The 11,443-nt window shown below is 37.7% G+C and overlaps 2 protein-coding genes across 2 annotated transcripts; both read left to right on the top strand.

The window, feature by feature from the left end:
* Nucleotides 1-6,636: 6,636 nt before the first annotated feature.
* Nucleotides 6,637-7,527, top strand: LOC137010595 (G-protein coupled receptor 35-like). Its single transcript, XM_067372697.1, has one exon. The coding sequence runs from the start codon at nt 6,637-6,639 to the stop codon at nt 7,525-7,527; it is 891 nt and encodes a 296-aa protein (XP_067228798.1).
* Nucleotides 7,528-8,969: 1,442 nt separating this feature from the next.
* LOC137010810 (G-protein coupled receptor 4) lies at nt 8,970-11,183 on the top strand. Its single transcript, XM_067373155.1, has one exon. The coding sequence runs from the start codon at nt 10,290-10,292 to the stop codon at nt 11,178-11,180; it is 891 nt and encodes a 296-aa protein (XP_067229256.1). The 5' UTR covers nt 8,970-10,289; the 3' UTR covers nt 11,181-11,183.
* Nucleotides 11,184-11,443: the final 260 nt, after the last annotated feature.

Genomic DNA, 11,443 nt, shown 5'->3' with positions numbered 1-11,443 from the left:
TACTAAACTAATACTAAAAAAGTAGCTTTTATTGTCGCAATTGTGATTTTATAATATTTAGATATGAATCCAACTGAAAAATACTTGTGAAAAGATGTCTTTCGGTTAGTTAAATAGCAAATAGTGGAGCTCTGCAGCCATCTACTGGTAAAAGTGATCATTTTTTTACTTTTAAAACTGCATTTTCCAAAAGATTTTTTACATTTTCAAAAGGCAAAAATCTTCCACTAAACCATGTCAAATTATCAAATATCCCTATGAATAAAATTTGGAAATGTGGGTCTTTTATAAAGTGAATTTTACATAAAAAGCTGTTTTGTATAAAAACCTACTCAACAAAATATTTTTTAACTTATATAAATTTAAGAAATATTATAAATCCTCCAAAAACAGCACAAATGTGGAGTAAAAACATTAATAAACAGAGTAAAATTACATTTGTTTAAAAAAAAGAAAAACAATTATTTTGTGACAAAATTACATTTTGTTGTGGAGACCCCAAAGACCCTGAGTGTACTTCCCAAACGAAGGCCGCACAAGGGTTAATTAAAATGATGGAAGTTATCACCCATCAAAACTTTGATGTCATTTACACAAGCAAGCAAGGCAAATAAGGACTCAGTGCCAGGTTTTATTGGTAAGGTAATTGAGTGTCATCTGAGTAAATATGATAGGGAACTTATGAAATTCAAAGATGGAGCAGATAGGGAGCAGGTTTAAAGCAAATAAAAACGGGCCTAAGATAGAGCCCTGAGGCACCCCTCACTAACAGAAGCTGGGGATGAAGAAAATTCTCCAACTACAGAAAAACTCCTCTTGGTAAGACAGGACTCTAACCAATGTAAGGCTGCATCACAGATACCAATATACCTAAATTTAAAAGAATGCAGTGATCCACAATGTCGAACACTGCACTTAAATCCAACAAGACCAAAATTGCACAATTTCCGGAATCCACAAATAATAACATGTCATTCTGCCCTTCTACACTCTTTCCTTAGAGCACAAACTTCTCCGTTAAACCATGTATGTTTTCTAGATTTTTGTTTCTTGACTTTCAGAGGGGTGATTTCATTTAAAATCTCATTACATGAAGTATTAAAACTGTCAACCAAATCATTAACATCAGAGTACTGCATCGTGTTACATATAGATACATATATAATATACACTAAAATATTCATTGCTCTGAAAAGTAGTTATCACAGTCGTCGGCTCATAGGTGGTTCCACACAGCTGTGGACTCCATTTGTCTGTGGCAGAGAGCCAGAAATGTGCATTTGCAAGATGTTACAGTAGATTTACTCATTTGTTCCTTGCATCACCTGTTTACACGATGCTCTGCAGTTACATCACAAAACTTTGATCATGCAGAGACTTTATCATAAAACTTTTCCTCCTCTTCAGCCAATAACAGACTTGTTGACCCAAAAGAATGGCAACAATTGGTTGTGTCCAAATGTCCCGTGAGAGAGACACTAAACTAAGGACACGTTTAAGTTGGACGATGGTCAGAGAGACTTTGGCAGAGACATCGTGGGGATCGTAGCAGAACAAGAGAGCAGTAGGTGAGTTATCTGTGAAATATTTCATAGTTTGTCATCATTTAAAGGGGTCATGACATGCCTTTTCATTATTTTAGTAAGCTCCTCAAGGTTCACTTATGATGCTGGTAAAGTTTTGCACAAAAAAAGTCATTTATTTGCAAAAATTATGTTTTATGTACCCAGATTCTAACCCTCTGAAAGAAACGCTCGGTTTAGCTGCTGCGTCTCCTTTAAGGCTTGCCAGCAAACAGCTGCTGTTCTGATTGGCTAATGTCATTGCATAGGAAAAAGTGCATGTGAGTAACGGTATGTGTCCTCTGGTGAGGACTGAATGCATTAGAATTTGTTTTTTTAATAGATTAAATGCATGATTGTTTCCGCATTTAGTCTCTGTGGAAGTGTGGAAATTGTGAGAATATTACGCACAAAATTAAATCTTGAGGACGTGTAAGAAAACAGGACAAAGCTATATTGATAAGATCCACCTTTACTCTAAAGTTATTTAAAGCTTCTAGAACTAATACAAACATGTTATTTTTAATATAATATACTTAAATGTTATGTTTACTGTAGTTACTTAAATGATTAGAATGCCATCAAATCGATTAATCGCGATTGTGTGTATGCATGTATGTGTATGGGTGTGTGTATATATATCTATATATCTATATATCTATATCTATATATCTATCTCTATATCTATATCTATCTATCTATCTATCTATCTATCTATCTATATATATATATATATATATATATATATAGTGTGTATGTGTGTGTTTGCAAATATTTATGTTAGATGCAATTAATCGCGATTAATCGATTTGACAGAACTAATAGTTGTGTAACTGTAAACAGTTATTAGAAACATGACAGAAAATGTTTGCTATACCACAATTTTTATGGGAAAATTACATTTTATCTCGCAATTCTGACTTTTTCTCTCAGAACCGTGAGATATAAACTCATAATTATATATATTTTTTATCCCGTGGTGGAAACAAGAGTCCATTCATAACTTTGGAAGCTGAACTACACGTTCAAGCGGGAAACTGTGGGATTGACAGCGGACAAAGCCTTAAAAGAGACCATCCAAAAGTTGAGAAAAAACTTCAACACAACAAAAATTTCTTGCGAAGCATGCTTTACGCTGTGCCTCATTTACAAAATGATCTGCCGTAGATCATCTGGACAAACGCATAATCCTCAGACGCAAACTGGTTATGTGCTGAATGTCGACTTTTGTTTGACCATACATAAATATATTTTACATAGTGACAATTTTATTTTGATGAGTCGTATTTGACTAGTCAGAATAATAATTAGAGATTATATGCAATTATATTCTGATTCAAGATCTCTGTATACGATTGAACTAGATATCGTCGATGGACACGTCAGGCATAAAGTTAATTAGAAATATCTCTAATTAAATTTTGACTAGTCAAAATAACAAAAATTATATTTCCAGATACCCGAATCATGCTGAATCTGCTGTGGCGACGTGACCATTTGTGAAATTTTTTTTCTTTTTGCCTGCTCAGAAAAACAGTGGTAACAAGTGGAGGAAAATCGGAATGCAAAAAAGTTAGTCTTCATTTTTATAGAATACCGTAGTTGAAGACGCCATTTGAAGCTAAGCGCAGAAGTTCATGGTTGCAAGCCATTAAACGGACAGGCTAGACTGATGAAACTACATTGATGAAGGGACATTCACGCTATGTTGTAATTACCGTAATTACAAGATTTCAACTTGCGTTCATGTCCTCATAGAGCTCGTAATTACAACCTGAAAGCTGGGAATTTTCTGAGAGCACCCATTTGCCATAAAAACGCATAATTCCCAGTCAGACAACATAACAGCTCTGAATAGAAAGTCACATGTTGTCATCTTGAAATTACAGTAATTATATCATGTCGTGAATGCAGCATTAGTCTATTATTAAAGCATGCATTTGGTTTAAACAGTAGATCTACATAACATTTAAACCTTTTTTCTTGCAATTATGAGTTTAAATCTCCCAGTTCAAATTTTAAAACTCATGATTGCAAATTTATATCACAATTCTGAGAAAAAAAAATTCAGAATTAGTGGGATGTAAACTCGCAATTACAAGTTATAAAGTCCGAAATGGGAGATATAAACTCATAATTGCGAGGGGAAAAAGAACTAGTCGAGACACAACCAAATCAATCGCAGCCAATCAGAAGAGAGTGTGGGTGGTGTCTCTCTGCAGTCGATGATATGGATAAGCACATAATCAAATTCATAAATATTACACCATTTTAACATTATTAAAATTACATAGCCATAGTAACATAGTAACTAATACAAGCTTTTGTCATATAATACACTTGTTTGTTTACAGTTCTTTTGTCTTTTTATTTATTTTCAAGATCTGAGGTGAATTATCTATCGTTGCTATAAAAAAAGTACGGCTATAAAAGTCACGCAAAATTATATTCAAACTCACATTAAATTGTTTTAACATTAAATGTGCAATAGGTGATTCACTACAAAACATTTTCTGTTATGCTGGTTGAAAGTCTCCTCATATTGTGATAGCAATCACTATGTTACAAGGTCTAAACGGTTCATCCAATCATTATATTCGGCCGAATGAAATAATTCGATGTCCTTCCTGCCTGTCAACCTATGTTTAACATACCCTCACGCACCCTGTTCACGCAGACATCATACGTCATCACCGCATTTCATGCTATGCAGAGTTTAGACAGACGTCAGTCACGGAGCACCACAAACAAATACCAGCCACCTTTTACAGTTCCTACCAAATCAAAACAAAGAGCTTATGCTGCGTTCATGCCATAACTACCGTGATTAAGAGCAACCCGTGATATTCTAACCAGAGCTGTTCACATCCTCAGACTCAGAAATTAATCGGCAGCAGTCAGGTACAAGCTCTCAGGTGCAAGTTGATTACATTATTATTCTAATGTTATGTGCTTTGAGACATGAGGTAGTTTAACGCCATCTCTTGTGACGGTTTGCAGAGAGCAGCTGCGTGTTTGTGCGTTCATGTGTTTTGGACAAGGCATGGCTTTGGATGGTGATTTGCAGGGAGGGTGGGATCTTATGCTTTCAATGCTAGCAGGCTAATGTTAGCATTTCCCAGATCATCTACTGCACCTTTAAGTGAAGCACAAACTGTACCTGAGATTATCATTTTCATACTTTGTATGTTGTTGTTCCAGAGATGCAACATCGCATAAATAGAAACCGTTTCTAATATAGAATCAGTGCGTATCGCCAGCGTGGCTGGTTAGAACAAAAATGGAAAAGATAACTTTTATCGTGTCGCGCCGTCGCGTCTAGTTAGGACACAGATAGGGTGTGGTTAGACCGTCAAGCTCCACCCACTGGCTCTGCAGTGAGCAGCCTCTCTAACTTTCTGCCCACAGAAAGGCCCCGCCCACAAAACACGTAATCGCTGAAAGTGTTTTTAGACTTTACTTAGATCCATCTTGTTGCCATAGTGCTAACTGACACGGAAAAAGCTATTGGATGGAAGTCAATCACTTCAGGAATTATTCAATAATAGCTGGATGCATCACATCTGGTAAAATGTCACCAGCATGCCATGCATGTAATGCTGTGATTTTAACTAAGCCTGAAGAAACATGGAATTACACATTAAAAATGTGAAACATTACAAATAAATGTGTGACGGAGAGGTTCAATGCTTCAAATTCAATGCAATCAATCAAATAAAAAAAATCCACAAGTTTAACTGGTATTGGTAATGAGTTTATTCGTTAGCAGTGTTGCCTCTGTTTAAGTGCAGGTTAACTCATGGCATTAAGGTAACAGTCCACAAAGTGGCAGTGTTGCATTATAGCAAGAGATCAGTGGTGGCCATGTTCTGCTCTTTTAAGTGTAGAGACAATGCATGAAACACTTCTCTTAAATTATGGCAAATGTTGCACCAGACATGAGACATGTACAAATCGAGATGTAACATCTTACTTAAATTTCGAGTGAGTAAATGTAGGGTTCCTACTGTTTTTAAATGTGTTTGTTTGGGAATAAAAAAGCTGATGAAATTTAAACCTTAACATGCACTTATCAACATATTTTGGGATAGTTACCCAAACATGTATTTACATGAGGGTGAGTAATAAATGACATTATTTTCATTTTTGGGTGAACTAACCCTTTAAGGCTTAAGCAAAGCTATGCATGCATATTTCTTAAATCTATAAGGTAATTGTCACTATAAGAATGTTACTGGCATTCTTCCCAGTCAAAAAGGTAAAATTCAACTCCCAAGAAAGATCTTCCTATAGTCGAAAATCTGATTAAAAATCATTAAATTATATTTGACCATTAGATTTTGACTAGAAAACAATCCAATTCAAGATATTTAGGTATTATGACTAATTGTAATATTACTTTCGGATATCTAAAATGTACATGATGAGGCACTAAGGATATCTTTAACCCGTGTTTGACTAGTCAAATTTAAGATATCGCAAATTAAATTTTTACTAATGAGAATTCAGTAAGAGATATCTCTCATTAGTATTATACCAAATACAATTTGTACTAGTCAAAACTCCTTTGTAGCTGTCAGAAAAAAAATCCAATGTAAGTCGATAGAAGTATATATGACTTGCACTGTAGATAAATTCATTATTAATGTTGAAGATATCTCAATGCCAATCATCTGGAATTTAAAGTTTGACTAGTCAAAACTAAATTACAACTAGTAGAGCCAAGGCCATTAATGGCTGCAAACAAAGCAGTCTGTTAAAAACACAATTTTATAATGTGGCAATATGTCCAAAACATTGCTGCTTCTTCTTCAAGTCATTTTGGCTGGTAGATTTCAACAAATGCTCTTTTTACATTCAGGGGGAATTTTTGAGGACTGCACCTTTTATAGCACAGTAATAAAAGTATGTATTTGGATTGGATTCCTCATGTCATGACAACTTTAATTCAGAGACAAACTTTTGAAATCATTGTTGGATATGGCTTTTGGTTTTGAAGTATCTCAGGCTGATCTTGAGTTCATGTAGACATAACACTCGTTCTCATTCACAGCTTATTTCATCATCATTCCTCATGGAAAACATCTCAGCTTTGAACCTGAACTCCACTGTCTCCTTGTGGCGCCGTCCGTTGTGGTACCAGTATGATGCATGTGCGGAGGCTCCTCATTGGTTTATCTTCTACTTCGGTGTCAAAGTATTAAACCTGTTTGCAGGATTCCCATTGAACGCCCTCGTGATGTGGCAGATTCTGAAAAAGAAGAGCGAGGGCTCGACATCAGACATCTTCATTTTCAACCTCTCTGTCCTGGATGCCTATTTCGGCCTCATGACGCCAGTCGACATGGTCAACCGGCTGTACCTCAACGATCCCAAAATCTGGTACTCCCAGCGTTTCGCCTACGGGCTGAAAGACGTGACTCCATTGTTTCTCACCTGTATTTGTCTGGACAGGTACGTCGCTGTGGTCCATCCCATCCTATTCACCGGGATCCGGGACAATCGCATCCGAATTGCCATCTCCATAGTGGTGTGGGGACTCATCCTGGCCTACTCATTGACCAAATGCATCTTGGGCATCCTGAGTGTGAATGAGGTCTTCAGCGGCGTCATCCTCGCTGCCTTCTTCATCATGGTGTTCTGCAACCTGTCCATCATCTGGGTCCTCAGGAAAAGTGTTGCAGGGAAGGAAGTCATGAATCCGGTGAAGAAGAGGGCCTTCAAAATGGTGACTATCGTCCTTGCTATCATCGTGGTGAACTATCTGCCTCCGGTGGCTCTGTTGCCATTTGCATCCACCTACTCGTTTGTGACGCTCCACTGTAAGGTTCTTCTCGCCGTGTTCTCCATCATGGACTTGAGCTGCACAATCGAGCCGTTGCTGTATATCTCTAAGATGGAGAGATCCGAGCTCTTTCCCTGCCTGCAGAGTCCCTCCAAGAACCCCATCAATGTGAGCGTCTGAAATGAAGTGAAAAACCATCTGAATTTGTGTTTGTGATTCTACACAGCTAAATTTCCAGAGTTAAATCAACTCTGCTCAGAGAACATATGGTCCCTCTCTACATAGAGTTAAAATAACACTGAAGCAGAGTTAAAGTTAATGAGTTAATATGCTGTTTTTGGAGTTGTTTATTCAGATCTTGAGAGATTTAATGTCTTTTATCTTCAGTTGATTTCATCTAAGACTGTGGCTGGAAGTCATTTGTAGTTATTGAGTTTCTTTTCAGTGGTTCTGCTTGTTAACAGCAGGTGTTCATCACTAATGCTCAATCATAACTTAATTAATCACTTAATTATCTCATTAACTTCTACTCTGCTTCAGCGTTAATTTTTAACGCTATATAGAGAGGGACCATATGTTAACTCTGGGGGTTTTGCTGTGTAGACTCTCGGGTTGTCGGTGTATCTCTCTAATCCAGTGGTTCTCAACTGGAGGTTCTCAGGTCTGTCGTGATTGGTCACTGAAAGTAGGGAATAAGACAACATTAAATGCAAATAATGAAACAAATCTAAGCAAAATAGCAAGATAGTCTCATCAACTTACTAAAGGAAAGAGAAAACACTACCCATATCTTTAGTCACCGATGTCAAAGTTTCCATAAAACTCTACAGTATTTCAGCACAAATTTATCTTTCCAAAGTAAGATTTATTTTTACATTGACAGGGTTTGATGAAGTCATGTAATTTTGCATGTTATTTGGCTTTTTCAGTGCCTACTCATTATAATATCAACCCATTTTACTGTTTAATTGGTAAATGTTAGTACTGTGATGCATGACACAGGTAAGGTTTAGAGTATCGCCATTGTTTGAAATGCTGATTTTAGCAAAACCAGTTTAGAACCACTGATTTAATGAACTGCTCATCATTAACATGTTGACTATTAACATCTGCCAGTTTTTCTGAGTGTTGTGGGTCTTGTTTCCCCAGACATCATGTTTGTCTCTTTCTGTGCAGCTCATTCATAACGTTTCATTCCTCATGACTCTTTTCTGATTGAGAAGATGAAGCTACAGAGCTGAACTTCACTTTCTTCTTATCAGTTTTGAGTTTTTGTTGGATCATCTGATTCTTTTATTTCTCACAGATTAGATACCAGATGCATAATTAAGAACATAACGAACCACTAATTAAGATGTTAATTAATCCCTAGGCATTTGAATTAAGAATGGGCTGAGGTGACACAGATGGTACGAGCTTGTAATTGTGTAACTAGTTGATGCTATAAGATTAATTAACATGAAAAACATTTATAGTAGATGGTCATGTGAGCTGGTGTTGCAATTGATCTCTGGCTATTAGAGATGATTTATTGACTAAAGCAATAATGACAAGAAATATAAATATTTGTTGTATTTATGATGTATAAAGGGACTCCAAAAATGATATACTTATATGTCTGTTCATTTATTCTTCCATTCTAAAGTATAGCAGCCATGTGTAAATACTCTGAAATATCAAAATAACAGGAGAGACTGATTTATCTTCATTTGAACGCAGTGAAAACTGTAAAACACACAGGCTTAACCCTATACATGTGTATGAAACCCCCTAAAACATTCACAAAACTACAGCTTTACATGAAATTAACATCACAATAAGTATGAATACAACAGAGACAAAGATCTATTTGATCTCAAACTCCACTCATATTGCTTTTAGTTCAGAAATATAAATTGAACATGAAATAACAAGGGTCTGCCAAATGCATAAATGTTGTGTAACACACAGGTTTGTCATCAGGAGTGGAAACCAACAAGAGAAATTCCCATCCATTCAAACCTCTTGGATTCATATGAAATCTGAATAAGTGAAATATACTATAAGTCAAATGCACAAATACACAGCATATGAATGAAACAAAATGTGATATAAACTCACTGTTGTCAGTCACTGAACATTTGCACCAAAGACTAAAAAAGAGAAACTGATATTCAACTTTACAATGTGTGAAATTAGAATGTAATAGATCTGTCACTGGATGGAGTATCTTTATAAAAACAAAAGGCATTCAAAGCTAAATTTGGAGTTAGTTGGAACTGTAAAGTTTTGGTTGAGCTCACCAGTGAGTCAACTGAAATGAAACTGTTTTGGTACATAGTGTACACTGAAATGTTTATTGCTCTTAAAAGTAGTGATCACAGTTGTAGGCTTACATATCGTTACCCACAGCTGTGGACTCCATTTGTCTGTGGCAAGATGTTACAGTAGATTTACTCATTTGTTCCTTGCATCACCTGTTTACAAGAAACTCTGTAGTTACGTCACAAAACTTTGATCATCCCCTTCCATCGAACTGCAGACTTCATCACAAACTTTTCCCGAAGACCCTCCTCTTCATCCAATCACAGATGAGTTCTTCTGCTACACTCCTTCTTGTTGACCAAAAAGAACCGCAACAATTGGCTGTGTCCAAAACGTCCCACCTTTGTCTCCCGCGGGATAAGCTTTTCTTGGAGCACCCCGAGAGAGATGCTAAACTGAGGACGCGTCCAAGTTGGGTGATGGTCAGAGAAACGTCGGCAGAGAACGACAATCGTACGGAGCTGTATTGAACAAGCAGCTGGTGAGGCTTCTGCAATCCTTTAACTTGATTTTATGATGAGGTTCTCATTAACAAACTTTTGTTATTGTTTGTGAAACATCGTCACTTTGTTGCTCTATTTGAAGACAGATTATAAATCGACATCACGCTCTTGTTCACAGCTCATCATCATTCCTTAATGGAAAACATCTCGGCTTTGAACCTGAACTCCACCGCCTCTGGTTGGAAACAGCCTTTATGGTACCTCTTTGAGGCGTGTGCGGAGGCTCCTCATTGGTTTATCTTTTACTTCGGTGTCAAAGTATTGAACCTGGTTGCAGGAGTCCCACTGAACGCCCTCGTGATGTGGCAGATTCTGAGAAAGAAGAGCGAGGGCTCAACATCCAACATCTTCATTTTCAACCTCTCTGTCCTGGATGCCTATTTCGGCCTCATGACGCCAGTTGACCTGGCAAACCGGCTGTACTTCAGCGATGACCACATCTGGTACTCCGTGCGTTTCGCCTACGGGCTGAAAGATGTGACTCCACTGTTTCTCACCTGTATTTGTCTGGACAGGTACGTCGCTGTGGTCCATCCTATCCTATTCACCGGGATCCGTGACAATCGCATCCGAATTTCCATCTCCATAGTGGTGTGGGGACTCATCCTGGCCTACTCGTTGACCAAATGCTTCTTGGGCGTCCTGAGTGTGAACGAGGTCTTCAGCGGCGTCATCCTCGCTGCCTTCTTCGTCATGGTGTTCTGCAACCTGTCCATCATCTGGGTCCTCAGGAAAAGTGTTGCAGGGAAGGAAGTCATGAATCCGGTGAAGAAGAGGGCCTTCAAAATGGTGACTATCGTCCTTGCTATCATCGTGGTGAACTATCTGCCTCCGGTGGCTCTGTTGCCATTTGCATCCACCTACTCGTTTGTGACGTTTCGGTGTAAGATCAGCCTTGCCGTGTTCTCCATCATGGACTTGAGCTGCACCATTGAGCCTTTGCTCTACATCTCTAAGATGGAGAGATCTGAGTACTGTCCGTGCCTGCAGAGTCCCTCCAAGAAACCTGTCAATGTTAGTGTCTGAAATGAAGCATGCATGATTTGCGACTCTGTCTCTCTCCAGTGTTTCTCAACTGGTGGGTTGCGAGCCAAAAATGGCCCTCAAGTCTGTTGTGATGGGGCAAACCATGTCAGATACAATGCAATAAAACTAACCATATGACATAAAAATAACCATTATGACAGCAAAATAAATAGACAGGGAACAAAACACTCTTCCTATAGTGTTGTTGTTGATGTCAAAGATTGTGCCCATCAAGCTCCACATTATTTTGGCACAATTTTATC

This window comes from Chanodichthys erythropterus, chromosome 21 (genome assembly GCF_024489055.1).
Source record: "Chanodichthys erythropterus isolate Z2021 chromosome 21, ASM2448905v1, whole genome shotgun sequence".
Classification (NCBI taxonomy): Eukaryota; Metazoa; Chordata; class Actinopteri; order Cypriniformes; family Xenocyprididae; genus Chanodichthys; species Chanodichthys erythropterus.
The sequence above is the reverse complement of the archived record's forward strand: the minus strand, read 5'-3'. Positions and strand labels throughout refer to the sequence as shown.